Genomic DNA, 26,681 nt, shown 5'->3' with positions numbered 1-26,681 from the left:
TCACAATCAAAACAATTGTCTCCCCTCTACGCTCTTTAATGCATTATTACTTATAAAAAAAAAACAATTGTCTCCTTCCCATGAATGCACAAAAAAGCCACTCCAAGAAATGAAACATCTCAAGACAAAAGAACTCCCTTTCAACCATCTCTCCTGTATACTTCATGTATGTACAGGTTGCAGTTCTTTGTACTTTCTATTGAGATTTAATTACTTATTAAAAAAAAAAAGCCCAGTCAAGCCGAGCTTTTCCTTGCTCAAGCCTGCTTTTCATTAAATAAGCCTATAAATCAAGCTTGAGCTTGTTTATTTATCAAATAATCAAAAATACACGAAGCCTTACTGAGCAAGCTTCTACCTACTCATGAGTGGCTTTGCTCACTTGGCCCTAGTAAGAAGTAACATAAACAATTTAACTTAGAAGTAGTAACCGATGCCACAAATTTTCCATTCTGCTTCATCTAGATAGAGTAACAAAAATCCTGGGTTCCTGCTACAAGAGTCTATAAGAACTCAAGACTCTGTAGTTTTGAAACTGTCTTCGTATCTTCCTACCAACAAGTGGCAACTCACATAGATATGAACAGCTAATCAAAATCAGAGGCAACACCTAATTGCTGGAGGCCCAGAGTAGTAACAATGTTCCTATTTAGTAATATTGATCAAGCTTATCAAACAAGAAAATGCACAGATACTAATTACTAAGATCAACGAGGTGTCACTACTGTTATGATTTTAGTAAGAGAGAGCCCACATCAATGAGATGGCCAGCATTAACATGGAAGCTATGAGCAGATTTAGGAAGATTCAACAATGAATTAATTAACTAAGAGTTGAAGTAAAAATACATAGAAAATACTCAAAAGCATGAAAGAAAATGTGCCTAACCCTATCCAACTATATGGTGAACAAGGCAAGCTACTATAGGATACTCTCTGATCCCGAGTACACTATTGTGATTCTCCATCGTGTACATAAAACTGCTCTGGTGGCTCCATGGAAAGGCCTCCCCAACCAGCTTTAATGCTGCAGTTGCCCCAGAAGTGAATATGCACTTGTAGTCCTTTGGGGAAGCATTAAAATAATCAAGGACCTGTATGAACTCACAACAGGCCATTCAAGAACTCATGAAACATGGAAATAAATAGTCATGAGCACTATCTAGGAAAATTGAAACATGACTTCTATATACAAATTATCCATCAATTTCTTCAGTTAACTCTAAGAAAGAGAGGAGTCATAGTGGTGAAATGGTGTTGCATGTGTAGGAGGAGCAGAGAATCTATTAATCATCTTTTACTCCATTGCGAAGTGGCAAGAGCATCATGGAGTGCGATTTGTACCCTATTCGGAGTCCATTAGGTTATGCCTACAAGGGTGGTATAGGTGTTAGATTGTTAGCAAGGTCAAGTGGGTAGATGCTCAATTCTAGATGTGTGGAGGATAGCCGTGTTGTGCTTAATGTCGAGTATATGAGAAAGCAGAATGCTAGATGTTTTGAAGAATGTAAGAAGACAATGGGAGAGCTCAAGAATATCCTAGTCAAATCACATTTTAGTTGGATTGTGGCGTATAATATCTCTCAATTTTCTAAGTTTTCTAAATTTGTGGATTCTTGTTCTTCGTTTAGCATTTAAGGGGGACTTTCTTTGTATACATCATGTGTATTAGGGTCGCGTCCCTCTGTGCTCACCAATGAAATGAATTATTCATAAAAAAAAAAAAATTCTTTATATAACTCTGAAAATGAATCTTATACACAAACTATCCATTAATGTCTACGGCTAACTTTGACAATGAACTTTATGAAATATTTTAAGAAGGGAAAAATTCACTTTACCCCCCTGAAGTTTCAAGGGTTTTTCAATTCAAGCCCCAAGGCTTAAAAATTAGCAATGTAACTCCCTAATGTTTCAAAAATTTACAACTCAAACCCTCCGTTACTAATTTCCGTCTAATTGGACGGAAATCATCCCACATGCGTCTTACATGGGATTTTGATGCCTTCTATTCCAATTTTGCCCTCATTAAAACCTATAAAATTATGTAATTACTCTTATTAAAACCTATGAAATTGAGAATAATTACGCAATTTCATAGATTTTAATGAAAGCAAAATTGGAATAGAGGGCATCAAAATCCCACGTGAGACGCACATAGGATGATTTCCGTCCAATTAGACGAAAATTAGTAACGGAGGGTCTGAGTTGAAAATTTTTGAAACATTAGGGAGTACATTGCCAATTTTTAAACATTGGGATTCGAATTGAAAAACCCCTGAAACTTCAGGGAGTAAAGTGAATTTAACCCTTTTAAGAAATTTTACGATAAAGCTGGATTCTGAGACAAAACATCATGACCAGACACAATAGGCTGCTAAAGATAATATATAGTACCTGTTGGCGAGCCTCCTTCATGATGCCACAAGTAGTGGAGCTGTAGTCACTTTGGCTATCTAATTTTAGATTAAGGAATCCCACTTGACGAAATACAAGCATTAACACCCAAACATACAAATATGGTCAGAAAAAAATAAAAAGTAACAAAAAAGTAACCATGGGAAACAAATGCATCTATTGCTTACCAAAACTAATTACCTCACTAGTGATTGATTTCAAATAATGGAAGCCAATAAAAACCATATTCTAACTTCTTTTTTTTTTTTGATAAGTAAATATGATATAAAAGAGCGCAGAGGGGCGCAACCCATATACACGGGAAGTATACACGAGAGCGCCTAAGAGGGAGAAAAATGAACAAGAAAATCAGAGAAGCTAATTCCTATAGGAGCTAGCCAAGCGGCCGTCCAGGAATACAAGGTAAAGAGGAAAAAATGAGTCAAATCCTCTATATTCCTAGTGGAGTTTTCAAAGCATCTAGCATTCCTTTCATTCCAAATACACCACATAAGACACAAAGGGATCATCTTCCACACTACCGCGCTTCGAGAACTTCCTCCCGACCACCAACAATCGAACAAGCCCCTCACCTTGCAAGGCATGACCCAAAACAGCCCAAACCGATCAAAAATAGTATGCCAAAGAACACTTGCGATCTCGCAATGGAGAAGAAGATGATCAACCGACTCTCCATTCTTCTTGCACATACAACACCATTCCACTACCACTATGTTCCTCTTCCGCAGGGTGTCGTGAGTCAAAATTTTGCCTAAGGCCGCGGTCCACCCGAAAAAAGCCACTCGCAATGGCACCTTTGTCCGCCAAATGCTCTTCCAAGGAAACAATTCATGATCACATTTGGACAAGGCCTTGAAGAGGGACTTAACCTCGAAATTGCCTTTCTTAGACGAAGACCATCGAATACAATCCATAGAACCTAAGGATATCTTGTACGAATACAACCGGTCAAAAAAGGAGGAAATCAAATCCATCTCCCAATCCTGAACCGACCTCACAAAAATGACATTCCATTCGACAACCCCATTCCTCCAAATAAAGTTATCCTTCACCCAAGCTTCTTTATGTCTGGCTATGCTGTACAAAGACGGGAAAGCATGCTTCAAAGAGGAGTCCCCACACCATATATCATGCCAAAAACGAACTTTTGAACCCACCCCCACCTCATAATGAATACCTTTGGCAAAAAAATTCCAACCTTGCCTAATGTGCTTCCATAAACCCACACCATGGGAACCCGAAACCTCCTTTGTGCACCAACCACCCTCCTGATCTTCATATTTAGCTTTGATAACCTTATACCATAGAGCCTCACTCTCATTAGCATATCTCCAAAGCCATTTACCCAGAAGCGCTTGATTAAAATGATGCAACTTACGAATGCCAAGCCCACCATACCGAAGGGGACGACAGACTTGATCCCAATTTACAAGATGTAGCTTATGCTCTTCTCCCATCCCTCCCCATAGGAAGTCTCTTTGTACTTTCTCAAGTCTTTTAGCTACACTTATAGGAATTGGAAACAGAGACAAAAAGTAAGTCGGAAGATTAGAGAGCGTACTCTTAATGAGAGTTAAACGGCCTCCTTTAGAGAGATACATTCTCTTCCAACCTGCCATCTGACGCTCCATTTTTTCGATCACATCATTCCACATAACCTTATCCTTATGCCCCGCCCCAAGAGGGAGACCTAGATACTTCATCGGCAAGTCGGCAACACTACACCCAAGAATATTAGCTAAAACCCCTATGTTCTCCACCTCACCAATAGCCACAATTTTAGATTTACCAAGATTCACTCTCAAGCCCGACACAGCTTCAAAACATAGAAGAATGAGACGCACATACCGGATTTGCTCGATAGAATCTTCACAGAAAATCAATGTGTCATCAGCAAATAAAGAGTGAGAAACCACTAACTCCGATAACCCCCTATTTCCCGCCGAGAACCCAGTCAAAAAGCCTTGGTCAACCGACACATTCACCATCTTACTCAAGGCCTCCATAACCAGCACAAAAAGTAACGGAGAAAGGGGATCCCCTTGCCGAATTCCCCTTGAGCTATTAAAGAAGCCTTCCGGAGAACCATTCACAAGAATGGAAAATCTTACCGAAGTAATACACCACTCCATCCACGCCCTCCACCTCTCACCAAACCCACACCTACGCAGCAAATACAACACAAAGTCCCAGTTCACATGATCGTAGGCCTTCTCCAAATCTAATTTGCAAAGAACACCGGGCACCCCTGACTTCATGCGACTATCCACACTTTCATTTGCAATAAGGACAGAATCTAGGATTTGGCGGCCCCCAATAAAAGCATTTTGAGAGTATGATATGATCTTACCCAACACAGTTCTCATCCTGATAGCAAGAACCTTAGAAACAATTTTGTACACCCCTCCCACCAAACTAATAGGCCGAAAATCCTTCATCTCCACCGCATCTGCCTTTTTTGGGATCAAGGAAATAAAAGTTGCATTCAAACTCCTCACCAATTGCCGTCTACGATGGAACTCGGCAAAAACCGCCATGACATCATGTTTGACAACACCCCAGCAGGCTTGAAAAAAAGCCATGGAGAAACCATCTGGACCCGGAGCCTTATCACCATCCATGCCTTTAACCACCTCCCAAACTTCCTTTTCCTCAAAATCTCTTTCCAACCACCTATTATCCTCCTCATCTATGGACAAAAAAGGCTGGTTGTCCATTCTAGGTCGCCACGTGCTTTGTTCCGTGTATAAGCTTTGATAATAACTCACAATGTGATCTTTTACCTCAGCTGGATCATCGGAAAGAACACCATTAATACGCAACTCTTCCACACGATTGTACCTGCGGTGAGAGTTTGCCATCTTGTGAAAGAAACGAGTATTGCGGTCCCCCTCCTTGAGCCACAAAGTTCTTGATTTTTGACGCCAATGGATTTCTTCACAAAGCAAGGTGTTCTCCAATTCTCTCACCATATCCACCTTTCGGACCTTTTCCTCCTGTGCTAACCCTCTTTCCTCTGCCAATTCATCCAACTCTTGAATACCTCCCAATAGCTCCTTTTTCTTTCTCCCAATGTCCCCAAACTCCTCCTCATTCCACTTTTTCAAATCCAATTTGAGAGATTTCAATTTTTTTGCAAGCACAAAACTAGGTAAACCCTCAAATGAATAAGTTCCCCACCAAGAGCTAACCTTATCAACAAAGCCTTCAGCTTTAAGCCACATATTTTGAAATTTAAAGCTCTTATTACCTCCACAAGGGGCCCCACAATCCAATAATAAAGGGAAGTGATCGGATATCAAGCGCTGAAGTCTTCTTTGTGACACTGCAGGGTAATGATCTTCCCAATCCGAGGAAATCAAGAAACGGTCAATTCTAGACCAGCTCTCATTTTCTTGATTATTAGACTACGTAAATTGACCCCCCATCAAGGGCATGTCCACCAAATTGTTCTCTGAGATGAAATCCGAGAAATCCATCATGCCAGTGGAATAGTAAGAAACACTGGAGCGCTCACTAGGGAACCGAACGATATTAAAATCCCCTCCAAAGCACCAAGGAACCTCCCACACATTCATCAAACCAGCCAACTCTTCCCAAAGAGCCCTTCTCTCCCCATCCTCATTCGGACCATAAATCCCCCCAAAAGCCCACTCCCAATTATCCTCCACATTTTGAAAAGAGCAAGCCAAGGAGAAATGCCCCACATACTCCTCCTTACACTCCACCACCCTCCTATCCCACATCAATAACATCCCCCCCGACAAACCATTCGACCCTTTAAACTTCCATCCTACATGTTGGCCTCCCCAAAGACTATGAACCACCTCTCGGGAAATATCCTCCATCTTCGTCTCAATCAAACATACTACATCTACTTTCCACTCTTTTAATAAACCCCTAATACGCAACCTTTTTTTGAGGGCATTCAACCCTCTCACATTCCATGCTACTATATTAAGCTTTATGATCCACCAACGTGCCCCTCTCACCATCCTTGAGCTCCTTTAATCCTGTTGGGGCTGGAACATAGGCAAAGAGGCCTCCCAAATCTGCATCGCCCTGAATCCTAGAAGCTTCAATAGAGTTGAACAACAGCTCCAACTCCCCTGTCTTCCCTTCATCTGAAATACCAATTTTAGGGCAGAATTTGAGGCAATTTTTAACTACCCAACTTGAAGGCATCAAACCTGGCCCTAACTCCTCCAACCCAACAGAATCTGAGATACTTTCCTCTTCCAAGCTATAGCTAGTCCCTAAAGGCTCCATTGCCTGCATACATTCCACTCCTTTTTTTCCCCCAAATAATTGCGGACTCGTACTGCTTGCCTCCCCCCGACAGAATTCCTGGGAACAGCTCCCCTCTACTTTCCCTTTATTCCGACAAGAGGGTATCTCCACACAGAACTGATCACTACCCACACCCGTACTTGCCCCCCCATCTCTTGTCTCCACAATACACATCGGCATGTTCTGAGTGTTTTCCCGCCATAATTGCATCTCCGGCATCCTCTGGGCTGAAACCGGCTTCGACCCCAGTCTCCCTTGCCCCTGCCCATACGTCGCGACACTTTCCCCAGCTTCTCCGGCACTCTCTGGACAGATTCCGGTCTCCAGCAAACATATCGGCGAGCTCTGGGCATTTTCCGGCGAAAACTGCGTCTCCGGCACCCTCTGGACAGGTTCCAGTCTCGACCCCAGAAGCCCTTTCCCCTGCCCATGCGTCCCAACACTTTCCCCAGCTTCTCCGGCACCCTCTGGACAGGTTCCGGTCTCCACCAAACATATCGGCGAGCTCTGGGCATTTTCCGGCGAAGCTTGCGTCTCCGGCACCCTCTGGGTTGATTCCGGCCTCGACCCCAAAAGCCCTTTCCCCTGCCCAGAAACCGCAATCGTGCCTCCCGACACATCATTCCATGTTTTCTGCCCAAAAATCCTTCTCCTATAAGTCAACAAGCCCTTTCCCTTTCCGGTAGACTGACCCTGCACCGGCGAGGTGGAGACTCTGTTGCTTGGGTTCTCACCGACCATAAACCCAACGCCATCCCGAGCCGCGGTGCCGGCAACCTCTGTAAAGATACCCCTTTCTGCTGATCCAGCCCTTCCACCCACAGGTAGAAGCTTCTCGGCCAGCAACGACGAGTTCTCCAATTGAACCACGTGAGGTCTGAGCTCCAACGCTTTCTTCTCAAACTCCTCCCTGAGTGCCACCTCAGCTGAGAGACATAAATTCAGTCCCTCTCTACTGGAGCAGCCCACTCCTGATCCCAGCAGTCCTTTGGGCTTAAAAACAACTCTTTTTTTCACCTTCATCTTGCTATTGGGCTTTGAGCTCAGCCCACACTTTCCCTTTTCTTTCCAAACTGAATTTTGCTGGCCTACACCTTTCTTATCTCCCTGCCCAAGCCCACTGCCCTCCAGCTGCTTGAGTACTCTATCAAGTTTAAGCAATCCCACGTCACATTCTCGTTTCAGACAACTCAAAGTCTCCCTGACGTTGAGGAGCTCGAGATGTACAGCAGAGTAGGTCTGCCCAGCATGGTTCACCACTCCCTCCCGTCTCTTCAATTGCCCAGAGGCTGACGTCAATACCTTCTGCCCTGCCGGCAAAGAATTGCGACTCGCCGGAGCTCCTATCGGCACTCCCATGCATCCTCCATTCTTCACGCTGTTGCTACCAAACCCAAACTGACCTGCATCAGACCTCGCCGGCAAGAGCAACTTCATCGGACCCACCCCAGAAACACCGAAGGCCGACGTCGAACCATGGGTCTCCGACAGAACCACCCCTTTGCTGCCATAAACTTGAGCTTGCTGTTTCCTGTGGTCAGAACCATCTTTCTGCCTCCTAGTCACTCTGTTCTTTGGTTCTTGGACAGAATCGCAACAATCCTTGGTTGACTTCAATGGCATTTTCAGTGTTTCCGCATAACTCCTTCTTTCCTTCCCCTCCTTATCTCTCTTATCTTCCCTAAACACTCGTTTCTCACTTACACCTTGAGAGTCACAGAGGGTCGAGTTTGCCACTCGCATTTCCTCGACGAAACGATCCCACCCAAAACCACGACGTCCTTCAGGGATGATGATTGAGCCGCACCTCCTTCTTCCATCAAATTCCTCCACTGTCAGAAAACATCCATGCCTGTTTGAACATTTCTGAGCTATTATCCTAGGATACCCAGCTCTAGACTGATCCCAAAAAACTTCTGAATTGTCCACAGCCACCAGCGCCTCTCCTATTCTCACCATCCACGCTAATTCGTCCTTTTTCAAGAAAATGGACCTCTTGAACCTCTTACTCCTCTCTAAAATCCTTACCCCAGCTGCCCCCACCTTAATCAAAACCTCAAACTCCTTTGACTCCACGGACCACCTCCTCGAACCATCCATGATACAACCTAAACTAGCACAAACCAACTCTCACGCGCCCCTCACGCTCCGACACAGGCAAGAGAGAGACTAACCATCCATGATACAACCTAACATTTAGACTCGTCAAGTGAAAAACATTTACTAATCATTGCACTCTTCATCGCAGGGTAGTCACATGCTTGCATGTATGTGCATGATAATTCTTATGCCCCGTTCCGCCTAATTACTCTGTTTAAAATCAATACAGTACTCGTCCTGCTTATTTTCTTCAACTTCAAGTATTTAGATCATGATTCCCTAACACAGGCGCATTCTGGGACCACTACCATTTCCTTTAAAATAATAATAATTAACTCAGGCCTTTTGCTTGCAAGCTAAAGGCCTTAAAGCTGAATTTGAAGACTTGGAATGAGGAGGTTTTTGGAAACCTTAATAGGAACAAGAGGATGCTTCTTGATGAGCTTCGGTTGTTGGATGCGAATGAAGAAAGTAAGGCTTTGGAGGAGGGGGAGGTTAGGAGGAAAGCGGAAGTGGTTCAAGAGCTAGAGAATTGCACGCTTATGGAGGAGGTGAGTTGGAGGCAGAAGTACAGGGTGATGTGGTTGAAGGAAGGAGACAAATGTACTAAATTTTTTCACTCAATAGCTAATTCTAATAGAAGACACAATTCTATGGATTCTCTCTTGATTGGGGACAGCATCTCTTCAAATCCGACCGAGATTAGTGAGTATAAGGTTGAGTTCTATCAAAAACTTTTCTCGGAGCAATGTCACTAGAGGCCTATGGTAGATGGTATCTCCTTTGATTCCATTTCGGAGGAGAAGGCTAGTTGGATGGAGAGAGACTTCGAAGAGGAAGAGGTAAGAAAGGTAGTGTTTAAAATGAATGGCAATAAGGCGTCGGGTCCTGATGTGTTTTCTATGGCGTTCTTCCAAGTTTGTTGGGAGGTGGTGAGGGAGGATGTCATGAAGGTGTTCGGTGCTTTTCATGCTGGGGAGAGGTTTGAGAAGAGCCTTAATGCCTCCTTAATTTCGCTAATCCCGAAGGTTCCCGGAGCTACTAATCTCAAAGACTTTCAGCCTATTAGCCTTGTGGGAGGTATCTACAAGATTATTGCAAAGGTGTTAGCTAATCAATTGAAAGCTGTGCTGGATAAGATCATTTCTCAATCCCAAAGTGCCTTTATTAAAGGTAGGCAGATTCTCGATCCTGTCTTGATTTCTAATGAATGCCTAGACAGTCGGCTGCATTCTGAGGAGTCAGGGGTTATATGCAAAATGGATCTAGAAAAAGCTTATGACCATGTGAATTGGGGTTTCTTGTTATACATGCTTAGGAGATGTGGTTTTGGTGGGATTTGGTGTTCTTGGATTGAACATTGTATTTCGTCGGTGCGTTTCTCGATTCTGATCAATGGTTCGCCTGATGGATTCTTCAGCAGCTCCAGGGGCTTGAGACAAGGGGACCCTTTATCTCCTCTATTGTTCGTTTTTGTTATGGAAGCTCTAAGCATAATGATTTCGGCAGCAGTGAACGGGGGGTTTATTGAGGGGTTTCAGGTCGGCAATATTACTACTTCCCATCTTTTGTTTGCAGACGATACTTTGATTTTTTGTAATGCTATGCCCACCCAGATTCGGTATTTGAGGAATGTGTTTCTGTTGTTTGAAGCTGTTTCCGAGTTGAAAGTTAATTTGGCCAAGTCGGAGATAATTCCAGTGGGGGATGTGGTGCAAGTGGACAAGTTAGCTGGTATTCTAGGGTGTGGGGTTGCTTCATTGCCTGTAAGGTACCTTGGTTTGCCGCTGGGGGCCTCTTGCAAGGCTAAACATATTTGGGATGGAGTTATTGAGAAGATAGAACGTCAGTTGGCCGGGCGGAAAAGATCTTATTTGTCAAAGGGGGGGAGAGTCATGCTCATTAAGAGTATTCTTGTCAACTTGCCTACGTACTATTTGTTGCTTTTCCCCATTCCGGGTAGTGTTGCAAAGAGGATTGAGAAGTTGCAGCGGGATTTTTTATAGGGAGGTCTAGGCGATGAGTTCAAGTTCCACCTGGTGGAGTGGGCGAAGGTTTGCACTCCGATTAAGGAGGGAGGATTGGGTATTAGGAACCTTAGGGTTTCCAATCGCGCCCTTTAAGGGAAGTGGTTGTGGCGCTATGGGTTAGAGAGAGATACTTGGTGGAGGGTTGTGGTGGATGCGAAATTTGGTAGTCTTTGGGGAGGGTGGTGTTCCTTGGAGCCGGGTGGTCCTATGGGGGTGGGGTTATGGAAGAACATTAGGAAGGGGTGGGCCATTTTTCAAAGGTTTACTCGATTTAAGGTAGGGAGGGGCCTAAGGTGCGCTTTTGGCACGATCTGTGGTGTGGTGATTTGGATCTCAAGCATGCTTTTCCAGGTTTATTCAGCATTGCCTACGCCAAGGACGCTTCAGTGGCGGAGCATTTGGAGGTGCTGGGTGGCACTAACCAGTGGAATGTGAGCTTTTCTAGAGAAGCTCATGATTGGAAGGTGGAGGTGTTGGCTTCTTTTTTCCAGGTGCTACATGCTACTCAAGTGAGGTGAGGGTGTGAAGATAGGTTGTGGTGGAATTCTTCCAAAAGAGGTCGGTTCAAGGTCAAGCTCATTTACGCTGCCTTGGCGAGTCCTGTTGGGGGAGGATTTCCGTGGAAGAGTGTGCGGCGTACCCAAGCTCCTCTGAGGGCTAGTTTTTTTGTGTGGTCGGCGGCTTTGGGTAAAATTTTGACCCTGGATAATCTCAGAAAGCGACGGGTGATTGTAACAAACAGGTGTTGTATGTGCAAGAAGACCGAAGAGACGGTAGACCATCTTCTCCTTCATTGTGAGGTAGCTTATGCTTTGTGGAGCACCTTTTTTGGTCGGTTTGGGTTTTCTTGGGTGATGCCGAATAAGATTTCGGATTTACTCAATTATTGGTGGTCTTCGGGGAGGAGGGGGAGTGCCACGGTATAAAAAATGGTGCCTACGTGCTTTTTTTGGTGTCTGTGGAAGGAAAGGAATAATAGGTGCTTTGAGGATTTGGAGGGGACTTGGGAAGACATACTAGCCTCTTGCTTTCAAACTCTGTATCTTTGGACCGCAGCGCATGTCTTTCCAATTTCGATTAGTTATGATGATTTTCTTCTTCGTTTTTCTCCTTCTAGTTAGGTGATCCTGTTGTATACTCCCAGCGTACCTTGAGGCACCTTTATGCTTTTTAATAAAACTTCTTATTACTTATCAAAAAAAAAAAATATTAATGGGGACCTTGTATCATGGTTTTTTTTTTAATTAATAGGGACCTTGTATTGCAAATTACATTAATCAAGTTAATTAGCATTTGTGCCATTCACAGGAGCATGTAAGAGCATCTCCAGCAAGAGGCTATTGAAAAAGTCCAAAATTCTATTTTAGCTACTTCTTTTTTTCTTTTTTCTATTCACACTCTTAACAGGCTTTCTATTCTACCCACTATTTTATGTGCTACATTAAACCTTCACATGTAACAGGCTGGAGCTTGAAAAAGGCTCATACTAGCTAAAATAGCTAATATGAAACTTCTAAAAAGTTTTGTCAGAGATACTCCAAGTGGCTAATCCAATAGCACCCCAAAATAGCTTGTGTCTCTCTCTTTTTGCTTCCCCTTTCCTCGACTAAATTTAATATTCCTCATAAATTTCTACATTAACAAATTCCCAAGTAGAAGGACTGAGAAACTAAGAGGCAAATTGTTGCTTCAATTTGGAAGGATAGTGTAAATACCTTGGCCATTGTCAAAGTAAACGCTGTTGTCCAACTTTGTAGACTTCCCATTTTCCCGTGCTCCATGAAACTCTGTACACGCTGTGTGATCATATTCATTATCAACTTCCTCACTGATGCTATTATTATCAGCAATTTCTTCTTCTTCTTTAAAGCTAGGAGTTGCAGATCCAGCTCTGCTCGCAGTCATGGACTGAATACTACTACCAGCATCATCAGTGATACTACTATTACAACTACCACCACTACCAGTAGACGGTGATATAATATCAGTAGTAGCAGCGTGGTTGTTGAGGCGATGCCTGCGGGATTGCCTTGGTTGCAAATTCGCGTCGTCCGCCTCTTCCCATTGGTACTCTTTGTGTTGTTGTTGTGGTGGCTCCATTGTTGCTTAGACTCGGGAGGCAGATAGAGACCTAGAGAAATGAATCCATCTGCTAATTTGGCTCTCGGCCTCTCCCTCATGGCAAGGGCACCAAATTTCATAATTAAAAATTCTAAAAATAATCTCTGTGACGCGGAATAGGATCCTTTTCCCTCTGACGCTTGGCGTGCATTTATTAGGATAAAGTGATAAACCACAGGCACGGCATTTATTATTATTTCTAAATTAATTATTTATGGCAATCACTGCGCCGCACCCCTTGCACGATCACTGTTCTCCACTTCCCAATGAATTTCTCATAATAAATTAATTAAATAATAAAAGCAAGAAATAAAGGATGGAACCTAACACAATGCACATGGTCTACATCCTGTAATGGATGCAGACCTTCCACAAAACCTTCAGAATCCTTGAAATCAAAATACCGATCGATCAAGTATATATATATATATAGATCGAGTAGAAGATATATCTTTTTGCAGATCACTCACCAGAAATTCCTTGCTATATCCATCCGTAACTTATCTTAAATTACTTAAATTTACCTTATCCATACGAAACAATTTTAGGTGACCTATTTACATCCTATTAAGAATAATATACTTATTAAAATCACTATTGAACTTATAATTGATCATTATTAAATTTTAATTAAATAATAATTTTAATAACTATATCATTCTTAATAAAATACAAACAAAACACAAATATGCCACCTAAAATTATTCCATCCATTCGTCCTATTTTTCTCAGGCAAGACGCTTTCAAGTACTCAATCAAAAGATGAATTTAACACCATCTCAACTAAAACTGAGAAGTACAGATTTGGCAGGTCGATGCCCATCTTCCGTTAATGTTACAAGTCAAATTGGGACTCTTACGAATCCCCCCACCGAAATCTGATTCCCACTGACAAAATTAATTGATTCATTTGACAGAGAGGTACATAATTAGGCTTAAAAAAATGACAAAATAATAACTTTTATTCATAAAACAGAAAAGAAGTGGGTTCCATGCAGTTTTGTCACACATCAAAATAGTAGTAATTTACTGGTTTTCTTCAAATACGCTATAATACATGAGATTAATATTACATGGCGTCCTCAGCAGAGTGGGACTTGTACGTGCGTCTCCTCAGTTGAGACTCAGATGTGGGCTGCTGTAAAAAAATTCTTGTTGGATCATTAGGATCAACGTATCTGCAAAATTACAAATACATATTCAACAAAATCATCCCTCTGTATTCAACTTGACGAGAGAAAAATACAAGAGAAGCGATTTCACTTACGCATGTCTCATCATTTCATCAACAGGAGTTTCTGCTGCTTGCAGAGGATCCAAACGAGGTTGTCCCCCGGAGTTAGATTGTTGATTGTGTTGTCTCACTGAAGAGATCAAGTTAAAAAAGAGTGGAACAAAGGTTCCACAACCCCCTTCCTTGAACAAAATCTTGAATGAATGAGTGGAGTAAAGTGCCCTATTCTGGCTCTCTGGAACTACCTGAAAGAAGTTAAAGAGATGGTCAGGATCTTGGAAATAGGAAAGGGGTCATACTCGTATCCAATAATTGTAGACCTCTCACTGTTTTCTTACAGGCTCCACATGACCAGAAATATTGTTGCAGAAAAATATTGGTTGATTGAATTTTTCACCATGGACATAAAGCTGCAAAATAAAACCATCCATGAATCTGTGAGACATCAAAACATGGTTATAGATGAACACAGCCCGACATATCAGAATACAACCCAACCCCACAAGATGTTTCATCACAACGCTTGAAACAAAACACAGCAATATTTGCAGGACCCAAACAAAGTCATGAATGAAGCTCCATCTGTAACCAAGTTCCATGTTACATTGTCAATCGTATAAACTTAAACAATGCAACTTCTGCCTTCCATCCATTTCCTAAAACAATGGTCTTAAATATCTCTATCAATGCTCACAAACTCCTCATCTTCATAAGATCCTACCTGCGATTGCATTATAAATTACTACAAAAGCAACTGAGATAGTGCATGATATGACCTAGAAAGATGAATGACAATCTTCTCTGCCTCTCCCCCATTTTTTATTTTTTATTTCGTGTAGAAACTAAGTCTCCAGGCTAGTGTAAGGGAATAAAGTAGCCAGATCAATAAAGTTGGGAACCAGGACGCAATGCTTCCATATCTACTGCACCCCTCTCTCTCCATATGTTTAAACTACTTCACGTTAAAACCATTTTCATATGGACATTACTTATCATTAAAACCATTTTCATATGTTGACCGACAATCTTTGATACGACTTGAATTAACCGAGTTGAATTAATCAAGTTGAGACTCGAGACGACTTGAATTAATCCTTTTAACAAAGGGGTCAATCCCGGTCAACTCACTTAACCCCTTAAATTGGGTTTTTTTTACAATAATTAAAAAAATAATAATAATAATAATTAATAAATAAAACCCAAAAGGCTAAAATTCATATAAATTCATTTTTACATAAAATTCATAAATGCATATAAATTATTATTATTATTATTATTATTATTATTATTGCTATTGCATTTAAATTCATATACAGGTCGAAACGGGTCAAATGGGTTGTGTTTGGGTTGACCCAACACGACTTATTTATGAAATAGGTTATGCGGGTCAGATCAACACAACATGACCTATTTATTAAATGGGTTATGCAGGTTATGTTACATTAGGGTTGAGGGGTTTAACCCATTTAACTAAATAAGTTGTGTTTGAATTGACCCATATCAGGTTGGCCCGTGAGTCGACTTGATATTAACCCAACATGGCAACACGAATTGCCAACCCTGTAAAACCCTCTCCGTATATTGACGCTACTTTCTCATTAAAACCACATCATTTATCCTAAGCTAGCACCCAAATTATTCCTTAGATCTTACATCCCAAACTAATGTCAACATAATTTTTTTTTTTTTGTTTTTTTGGATAAATAATCAAAATAATGTCAACATAAATAAAGCTTCAGAAAAAGCAAACTAAGCCCATGGAGTGTTATATTCAGACATCTTTGAACCAACTCCAAGAGAGATAACTGAAAGGATAAAAGGATGTATTCTGAAGCAAAACCAACAACCAAAATTGAAAAGGGTAAAGAGCCAATCTCAAACAGGTCATTTGGTTCATAGGAACTTCTTTAGCTTCAAGCAGAACTAAAAAATCACAAGACAGAGCAACAAAATGCACGCAGGAGAGGAGTATACAGGTACGTACCAGAGGCATATCAAAAGCAGTTAAGTTCCCAACAGGCTTATTTGCAACAAAGACCATGCGTATATTGGACAAGTAGATCGTTCCCTTTGCTTTAAAGTGACCTCCATGAGATCTGATAATTCAAGGTGAGAGTCGTTTTAAAACTGGAATATTACACCATTAACTACCTCAGCATTAATAGTCACTTGGTTAGATGAGACTCAAGATAACAATAGCACCGTCATCCCATGACAAGGACATACCAAATTAAGTCGTACTACAGAAGGTGAAATCACAAAACTTCACTCATTGTACCCTTTCATTACATATCATGTTTGAATTTGGTCCATGATGATATGAACTTCACAACCAACCACACCCACACACTTCATTAGGTTCTAGCATGAAAGATGTTTTCCAAACTCATAACTAAAGATAAGAAAGTTCCAGAGTCTCTTATAGGAATTCAACTGAATAATAATCATTGTTATAACCCAATAAAAGAAAATTACGATCCCAAGCTTAGTTCTTGCCTATTGGGTTGGTATTTGGAATTTACCAATGTACTTTTAAAGGTGGTTGCTCATTTAAAAAAATAAATTAAACCCAAACTTACACCTCATAAAATTATGCGACTAAAGATGATTTTTCACGAGGTTTGTGCCATAGGCAACATGAATGGAAAAGGAATTGCAGGTTTTGTTGCCTTTGGCTGTGATTTTTCACAGGGAGGAACAAAGGTTTTTGTTCAAGAACAAATTGGGGTTTCTCTAGGAGGTGTTTTTGGGTGATGCGACAACAGGTAGTTGTAGCATTCAGAGTGAGGATCACACAGCGGTATTGGTTTTGCAAGATTTTAATAAGTAAAAGCAATTTATTAAAAAGTGCATGAGGCGCACACATGAAAGAAGTATACAAGAAAAACACCTAGCTAGCAAAAGAAAAAAGATCAAGAAAAATATGAAAACTAAAAATATTTAAGTCAACGGCAGCTGTCCAGTGATAAAAGAGTTTTAAAGAAACAATCCTTAAGTACTACCACTGTCCGTTCATAGTTTTCAAAGCTCCGATTATTTCTCTCCATCCAAAGAGAGCACATAAGGCAACATAGAGCCATCTTTCATATAACATTTCCAATCCTACCAAAATACTCCAGTCCCCTGCATCACTCAACAGAAGAGTTTTACTAGGAGTATCAATTTCAAGAGGGAAAGTTGTCCCAACTTCAAGGGATGAATCAGTTTTGTTAGCCGGTATTGTGTTTGTCAAGTTAAGGTCGTTTGTGGTGAGATTATATTTTTTCTTAAAGAGTTTTCAACTTGCTGGGAACTCAAGTTTTGGGCATAAACTTAAGTGTTGTAATCTCTAATTTATAATAGTGTCCCCTACTTTCTCCCTCTACACGGGAATGTTTTCTATGTAAATTTGGCGTGTTCATGTGTGTTGTTCTCTTGGTGTGTGATTTATCTTCTACTCGTTGCTTGGGTTATTAATTTAATTCAGACATGGACAGCAGTTTGACCCAACACACTCCAAAACGATCAAGTGTGTGGCCTAACCACCCCTCGCCCCGGTGAACAGCGGCCATAACAATAACGATCCTAAGGTAGCGAAATTTCTTGTCGGGTAAGTTCCAACCCGTCTAGGCACTCTCTCGGAGAGAGACTCAATGAAATAGACATGTCTGTGAAGATGCGGACTACCTTAGGTGGACAGCAAAGAAGGCCTCCTTCCGGAGGGTCCGTGTAACACCTCAATCTCATATTGAGAATATGAGAAGAATCCTACATAGAGTGAGTGGTTTATAAAAATAATCATGGGTGCTAAATCCCACATTTTACTATGTGAAACTGGGATTTATAATGAATTTTAGGGAAGCTCCAAATTGACTAGTCATTTTGGGGTAATAGCACATATGTGGCTATCACTTTTTCCTAAGTCATTAGGAATGGTATCAGAGTCACCTAGTAAGCATGACGTGGCCCTGACAAGGACGTCAGAAATTTAAAAGGGTCCTTCTAGGGTAATAGCCACTCTAGAAGAGCTAGAAACCATGAAAACATTTTTTACAGTAATTTTCAAATGACAGCAGAATAGATTCCAAAACCATTCCTGTTAAATTCGTCCAAAACCATTCCTGTTAATTTTTTAAACAACAGCATCATATAAAGCACGACTGTTAAACTCGTTTTCATTTTCAAATTAGAGAATCCTGCTCAGAAAAATGCATCCTCTAAAGCCAAAAATCAATTTGAAAATCAATTCCTCACGCCAGTCCCTAAGCGAAACCTCTAATTGAATCGGGAATCGACGAATAAAGGAGGAGAAGGCGCAGGCGCAGTATGCTCCGAATTTTTGTTAGTACTAATCCAGATTGCATATAATCACAATAAAAGAAGAAGATAATGAAGAGACTGACCCGGGAATCTTATCGACCTCGAATTCGACTCCGTCTCTGGTCAAGACAAACAGCTCGTTGACGAAAGGAACGGGCATCCCGTTCGGGAACAGTTGAGGGTTTAGAGCCATCGAACAATAACAAGAAGAAGAAGAAGATCGCGAACGCTTTGCCAACTAACAACCGCAGGAAGAGGAGGATCTGATTATGCTTGATCGGTGGCACTGTCCCAAAAATGAAGCTAACACGTACTTGAACACGTGTCCAACCCACACTCACGCAGAAAACCCATCTGCATCCCCAACCTTCTGGACGCGTCGGTTTGGAAAACGCGTGTAAATCATGTTTTTTATTCCCTTCAATAAAGAAAGGACAAATCAAAATATATCACACCATTTTTGGACAGAAAGTCGAAGGAAATATTATCCAACCTTTATTTATTATTTATTTTTTCTTAATATGTCCACATAAAATAGGGAAGAAAATTTGAACTAGTGACTTCCACTTCATTAAGTGTGATCCCAACCGATTAAGCTACCTCTTGGGGACATTATCCAACCTATTTAAAATAGTGTCAAGTGTCTATAAACATTTAAAACATTACTGTAAATTAGTAAACAGCTATTTATGGTGTAACACTCCAGTCTCATATTGAGAATATGAGAATAAGCTCACATAGATTATGTGGTTTATAAAGATAATTATGGGTGCTAAGTCTCACATTGCCTAGTTACTAGATGAAACTGTACTTTATAATGAATTATAAGAAAGTTCCAAATTGACTAGTCATTTTGGGGTGATAGCGTAGATGTGGCTAGCGCTTTTTCTTAGGTCGTTACAAATGGTATCAGAGTCATGTGGTACTAGAGCACTGCATGACGTGGCCCTGACAAGAACGTTAGGAATTTAAGAGGGGGGAGTTTGTAACACCCCAGTCCCATATTAAAAAGATGAGAAAAAGTCCACATAGAATGTGTGGTTTATAAAGATAGTTATAGGTACTAAGTCCCACATTACCTAGTTATTAGATGAAACTAGGCTTTATAATAAATTCTATGGAAGCTCCAAATTGACTAGTCCTTTTAAGGTGATAGCGTAGATGTGGCTAGCGCTTTTCCCTAGCTCTTTACATATAGCCTTGAGAATTTAATGTGCATTTTAAATGTTTATAGACACTTATCACTATTTTAAATAGGTTTGAAGATATTTCTTTCAGATTGGTTTGAAGGAAATTATGTTCTCATTTTTTTATAAAGACTGAGTTTTACCCAATTAAAAACTGGTAAACTCTTTCCGCTAGGGTTTGATCCTTTTAGCCGCCAAAGAGATAAGTGAGATTTGAGACGCCATGGGAGGAAGGTGCTCATCCCCCCTTCTTCATTTCGCCCCTCTCATTCTTACCATTTTGGAGGTCTTTCTATTCGCCTCTTTCGAGGTCTTATCCCACAGATCAAACCCCTTACCACAGTCAACACCAATTTTTCACCATCTCTACTGTAAATCTACTTTCCTACGGCAAGCCCAACATGACACGTGTCTCCTCACTGGCCACCTCCCACCCTGGCATCTGCTGATGTTTTATGTTATGTGAGTTTTGTTTCTATTTTATTTTCTCATGTATTTTTTTGTGTTTTTGTGTTTTGTTTCTGGATTTGTTTGTCTTCTCTCTATATTTGATTTAAGTATCAATCTATGGGGTGATGGTTTGATCGTTTTTTAAGGTTTTGTTTATACAAATCCTTAAGAGTAAAGGTATTGGGTTTCTAGTGTCTTTTGTTTTATTTTGTTTCTTTTCTGAGAGTAAATCATTGACAGATAGGGAGAAGTCTTTCAGGCATATAAAAGAATTGTCACTATGTTAGAGACAGTGAAGGGGATTGCATTTAGAAATGCACTTATAGCGGAGATGAAAAAACTCAAAAATCAATGACTAGGTAGTGACTAAAGACACGATTCGCCGGAATTCACTACAAATCTGAGATGAGAATGGTGATATTCAAAGATATTGTCTTGTAGTAGCCCAAGAGGCTATTGTGTGTGTCATAGATGGTGTTTGGGCTGTGGAGATTCCAAATTATATTTTTCACATTATATTGAGTGAGAATTTTGCCCCATTTGATTGTTATATCAATGACGAGATATCGTTAAAAAAATAAAAATAAAATAAAAGACTGAGTTTTACCTATTCTCCTGTCAATGGACAGATTAAAAGATTACGTGAATGAAAATAAATAATTAATCATTAAATTTATATATGGTGATTTGCATCCTCTTTTTTAAAATTATAATATTACATCTATAAGACTAGTAAAATTTGTTTGGTAATTTTTTCCTTCATATAACATGAAAATTCTCTAGAGTGCATAAAACCTTGGAGTTGCATCTTTTAAGTCAAATTTTAGAGCATTAGCATAGTTTTCCTTCGATTTTTCTTAAATTTAGGGCTATCCCCATTAAAATATTATTTCTTTACAAAATACAAATTTCTTACCTACACTTACATTTTTTTACATAATTTCAATACAATCCTTAATAAAATGCAAAAAGAGAAAAGAGGAGAAAATAGTGTAACACTTCGGTGAAATCAGTTAACTGGCAATTGATTTCATGGTTTGCCTCCTAGTCTTATTCTATGAAAAATAAAACTCAGGGATCTCATCATCCTCAAAGAGAGTCTATAGCGAAAGACTTTTCACTTATAAACAAAGATAGCTATAATTTAAACCAGCAACCAATAAATAACCAAAGTGAAACTTAAAGCATCATAACATATATAAACTTTCAAATGTCACGATCAAAGACCAGTCACCAAAAGATGTTACAAACCACATATAATTATTTTGTAAACATAATCAAAGTCTACACTTAACAAGGTACAACATAAAAATAAGGGGAAACTTCACTTACCCCCCCCCCATACTTTCACCCTTTTTGCAGACACCCCTCAATTGTTCAAAACCTCTCACTTACGTGTATCAAAGTCTGAGTTTCATTCACTTTGGCCCTTCCGTTAGGATTTTCTGTGAAATCCTAACGGAAGGGGTCGCACGTGCCGCGCACGTGCGAAAGAATTATTGGAAGCCCCGTTTTACCCCTGAAGTCGCTTCTTTGTTGCCCTGCTTCTGCACCATTTAAATCGAAATCATCTACTTCTTTTTTCGTTCCACTTTTCTTCCAAACTTTTCTCCTTCTTCGGGCAGGCCCGTGTTTGTTGTTGTTCTTCTTCGTGCTGACCATTTCATCATTCTACTTGGTTATACCCATTTGATACCCATTATGGATCAAGCCGAGAGTGAAGTCAGTGAAGTGATCGACGCAGGAACAGGAACCAACAATCCAATGTGCAAATGTGGGAGGAGATCACGCATCTTAACAGCATTCACGCTACCGAATTTCGGTAAAAGGTTTTATACATGTGCAAATTACGTGGTAAGATTTATTTTGGCATTTTTATTATGTTGGGGATGGTTATAGTTTTTAGCTGTGTATTTGGTATAATTTTGTTTGCTTAGCCAAAAATGTGAGCGGAGTATTTTGCTGAAATTTGTTTGGTTTGGTTGGCTGGGTATTTGAGCTGGGAATTTGGTGAAATTTTTGTTGGTTGGCTGGGTAAATGAGCTGGAAATTTGCTGAAATTTTTTTGGTTGGCTGGGTAAATGAGCTGGGTATTTGCTGAAATTTTTGTTCGTTGGCTGGGTAAATGAGCTGGGTATTTGCTGAAATTTGTTTGGTTGGCTGGGTAAATGAGCTGGAAATTTGCTGAAATTTTTTTGGTTGGCTGGGTAAATGAGCTAGGTATTTGCTGAAATTTTTGTTCGTTGGCTGGGTAAATGAGCTGGGTATTTGCTGATATTTGTTTGGTTGGATGGGTAAATAAGCTGGAAATTTGCTAAAATTGTTTTGGTTGGCTGGGTAAATGAGCTGGGTATTTGCTGATATTTGTTTGGTTGGCTGGGTAAATGAGCTGGAAATTTGCTGAAATTTTTTTGGTTGGCTTGGTATTTGAGCTGGAAATTTGCTTAATTTTTTTCGATTGGCTGGGTATTTGATTAATGAAATTGGTTGTGATATATTTTTATTCATTTTGAGGTTTAGTTTGTGTTATATTTTGATTGAAGCTAGCTGAGTATGGTTTAATGTTTAGGTTGTTCATAAAATTGGTTGTGATATATTTTGATTAATTTTGAGCTTTACTTTGTGTTATATTTTGATTGAAGCTAGCTGAGTATGGTTTAAGGTTTAGTTTGTTCATGAAATTGGTTGTAATATATTTTGAATCATTTTGAAACTCTAGGAAGGATTTGGAATGAAGTATTTTTGGTTGACGTGAGATACACTATTTTTGTCCAGAAATAGTGTTGGTGGCTTATGGTACATAATAGTTGTGTGAGAGATCTTATTTTATGTTGATTTGATTGTGTATAATGCTGACAACCGTGGATGTGGGTTTTTCAAATGGGTAGATATGGATATTTGTCAACATGGTAAGCGAGTGGTTTCAAAATTGTTTGAGTGGCACGAGAATTTGAAGACTGAACGTGCGCAGATTGGAATAACAATCTCGAATGAAATTTTGAAATGCAAGATTGAAGTTGCTGAATATAAGGCCAAAATGGAGGTTGCATCTGTTAATTTTGAAATGCAATTACAAGCGCAGAATAACAAATTTCATGCAAAGGAGATGAAGTACCGGTTTGCCTTAGCTTGTTCATTTATCCTCCTTGCTGTATTGATGTTTTATCCCGTGTCTAATAGATATTCCTCAAGGTTGATGTTGCCCTGAGCATGTAATGCAAACCTTATGATGTAATGTATTTTGTTGTCGACTTTTTTTTTGTGAGACAAGTTACATAGTATTGTTTTGTGCGATACAAGTAATTTACCTACCGTTGTAAAATATTGTGTAACACTTGTAAAATATTGACCTACTATTTTTGTGCGACACAAGTAAAATATTTTGTTGTCGACTTTTTTTGTGCGATACAAGTAATTTACGTACAAGTAATTGACCTACTATATGGTGTAACAATATAGTAGACTTTTTTTGTGCGATACAAGTAACACTTGTAAAATATTGTAATACTTGTAAACTTTTTTTGTAAAATGTTAACATCCAAAATAATTACCATCCAAGAATCCACCACATTGGCAAACAACATGAACACCAAATATTACAACATGTATGCATGTCACAAAATAATTACATAACATTCCTTAACCTGTCTTCATGTCACAAAATAATTACATAAGATTCATTACCCTATCTTCATGTCACAAAATAATTACATTACATTAATAATATTAGAAAGCCACCACATTGGCTAATATGGTAAAGACAAAATATTAGGATTACATTTGTCTGGTTTCATGTCACAAAATAGTTACATTCATTAACTCACAACCTACATCCAACTTTGAAACAGTCATGGTTGCCATATTTTTTGCTTCCCTTTCCCCTTTCCCTTGTCCGTTTTTGCATTTTGTGTACCTCTAGGTGGAATTGTTTCACTTGGGGCCACTTGGGATTTGGGTATGTCAAAATCAGGGGGGGCAACCCTAAAGGTAATACCACCTACCCGTGGAAGTCCCCAAGCACATAGTGGTCCACCTCCTGGAATTTTCGGTGGTCCAGTACGCTCACCCGTGATATCGATCACCAGCTTGCCCTTGCGGTTAGGGTCCCTAATACTACCAGCGTCTACCCTCAAATCACCAGCTGCTCTAGATCTTGTGGCTAACCCCAACAATTTCCTTCTGGTTCTAACTGCAGGACCCGCCTGTAGATTTTAATCAAAATAATATATTAGATAATAAATCTAATATCAGACACAACAAATTCTTTAATAACGCCTTTAATAAATTCAAAATCAGCATATACACTAAATACTAAGGCTTACATTGGATTGGCTATTACAAAGTTCAGTTGGGGCACGAGTTTGGGATGTGTGAAGCTGAGTTGGAGCAGTTGGTTGTGCACTTGGTTGGGGAGTAGTATGAACAACCTACATATTTTTGAAAAAAGATTATGTCACATGCACATTTTTGTTATCAGTACAAAATGAGACACAACAACAGCTTCAATAATTTCACAAACAGCACATACACTAAATACTCCAAGCCTTACATTCACAATCCAAAATGAGACACAACAACAGCTTCAATAATTTCACAAACAGCACATACACTAAATACTCCAAGCCTTACATTCACAATCCAAAATGAGACACAACAACAGCTTCAATAATTTCACAAACAGCACATACACTAAATACTTCAAGCCATACATTCACAATCCAAAATGAGACACAACAACAGCTTCAATAATTTCACAAACAGCACATACACTAAATACTCCAAGCCTTACATTCACAATCCAAAATGAGACACAACAACAGCTTCAATAATTTCACAAACAGCACATACACTAAACACTTCAAGCCATACATTCACAATCCAAAATGAGACACAACAACTGCTTCAATAATTTCACAAACAACACATACAATAAATACTCCAAGCCTTACATTGGATTGGCTATTACGACGCTCAGGTGGGGCTCGTCTTTGGGATGCGCGAAGTTGAGTTGGAGCAATTGGTTGTGCACTTGGTTGGGGAGTAGTATGAACAACCTACATATTTTTATAAAAAGATTATGTCACATTTTGTTTTTACTATCAAATTAAAATCCGAACCTACAATAAACAAACAAGTCTTACATCATGGCTAGTACCAACATCGGTTGTTTGACCTCCTCTTTGCCTTTTTGTTCCAATACTGCTTGATGTACCTCCCCTTTGACACCAAGAGAAATGTGGACTCATCCTTTAACTTCTTCCCATAAACCCTGTACTTACATTTCTTGTCTTTGCAACGAGCTATAACCTTCTTGGTTTCATTTCTTGGGAACTCTAAATCCTTCCCCTTCAAAATATTTGCTTGCTTCACCGCTTTTCTAAACTGCACCGCATCACCAAACACATGACCTATTTGCAACACTGGATTTTGCATCTCTTCTTTGGTAAATTGAATTCTTTTGGTGACATCACGACGACTTGATGTTTCTTTATCGTCACTAGCACTGGGAGCGGGCGACCTAAGTATGTCACTCGGACAAAGATCTTCACTATCATCTTCATCATCTTCCCCCCCTATTTCTTCCACATGTCCACCCCCAGCTTCATCACCCCCAACTTCCTCACCCCCATCTTCCTCACCCCTAAACCCTGCTTCATCATCAACAACACCCGAACCCCCCACCCTTTCTGACTCCACATGCTCCTCCCCATCTGATGACTCAGCATCAGTATCTACACTAAGAACCTCGTCCCAGAAAGCATCCTTCCTATATACAACAGTCCTCTCATATTCTTCATCCTCTTCTGGATTGTCATCTACCGCATCTACATCAACAGCATCAAACGAAACCAAATACAACTCAGCTAGCCCATGCCCTAAATGGTGTAAAACCATTTCATTTACATCATGATCAGATGATATCAGCCTTAATCCTTCATCTAAAGATGTATCAGGTATCTTGTAGTGAATAAGGTCACCAAACCTATACCCATACTCCTTACATATTTCCTCAATATCCGAGAAAGACATCTTATGTACATTATGAACCGAATGATTATGAACAAACCCACCCACATACGACACCTATTTGCCCTATTGAAGTAACCATTGTAATGGACCTCAAACAGCAATATGTCACTCGCCATTATGCGGCCTGCCACATTGAGACAGGATGCAAAAAGCATTAAACAAAATGCAACATATATTTACAGAACACAAAAAAAGGAAGCAACAAAATACACCATTGAGTGACCCTACGTATGCAGTGAGCTTTGGCTAAAGCATGCAAAATATTCCAACAAAGCATTAAACAAACAAACCCTAAACCCTAAACAGCAATCAAACAGTGAGAAATAAACCATTAAGTATGCGTACTATAATTGCTAAACCATAAGTATGCAGTGAGCTTTAGCTAAAGCATGCAGAAGATTCCAAAAAAGCATTAAACAAACAAACCCTAAAGCTTACAAACCCTAAAGCCTAAAAAGCAATCAAACAGTGAGAAATAAACCATTAAGTATGCATACTATTATTGCTAAACCATAAGTATGCA

General features: G+C 39.9%; 2 protein-coding genes across 4 annotated transcripts in view; both read right to left on the bottom strand.

Annotated features, from left to right (window-relative positions):
• The window catches only part of LOC132184524 (membrane protein of ER body-like protein), a 31,131-nt gene extending 18,056 nt beyond the window's left edge, over nucleotides 1-13,075 (bottom strand). The window contains exon 1 of one of the 3 annotated variants that reach the window (XM_059598194.1): nucleotides 12,553-13,075. In XM_059598194.1, the coding sequence (XP_059454177.1) occupies nucleotides 12,553-12,937 (385 nt within the window). In that variant the 5' untranslated portion in view covers nucleotides 12,938-13,075. The remainder of the gene's footprint in view (nucleotides 1-12,552) is intronic. The other 2 variants (XM_059598192.1, XM_059598193.1) reach the window with 2 other exon arrangements.
• An 827-nt stretch (nucleotides 13,076-13,902) lies between these two features.
• LOC132184831 (UPF0664 stress-induced protein C29B12.11c) lies at nucleotides 13,903-18,900 on the bottom strand. The gene is made up of 5 exons (XM_059598604.1): nucleotides 18,575-18,900; nucleotides 16,177-16,288; nucleotides 14,531-14,602; nucleotides 14,226-14,437; nucleotides 13,903-14,136 (listed from the first exon to the last, which is right to left on the bottom strand). Exons 1-5 carry the CDS (start codon nucleotides 18,682-18,684, stop codon nucleotides 14,028-14,030), a joined length of 615 nt encoding a protein of 204 aa, XP_059454587.1. The 5' UTR covers nucleotides 18,685-18,900; the 3' UTR covers nucleotides 13,903-14,027.
• Between the last annotated feature and the right edge of the window lie 7,781 nt (nucleotides 18,901-26,681).

Source organism: Corylus avellana, chromosome ca6 (assembly GCF_901000735.1).
Source record: "Corylus avellana chromosome ca6, CavTom2PMs-1.0".
Classification (NCBI taxonomy): domain Eukaryota; kingdom Viridiplantae; phylum Streptophyta; class Magnoliopsida; order Fagales; family Betulaceae; genus Corylus; species Corylus avellana.
This window is presented reverse-complemented; position numbering and strand designations above follow the sequence as displayed.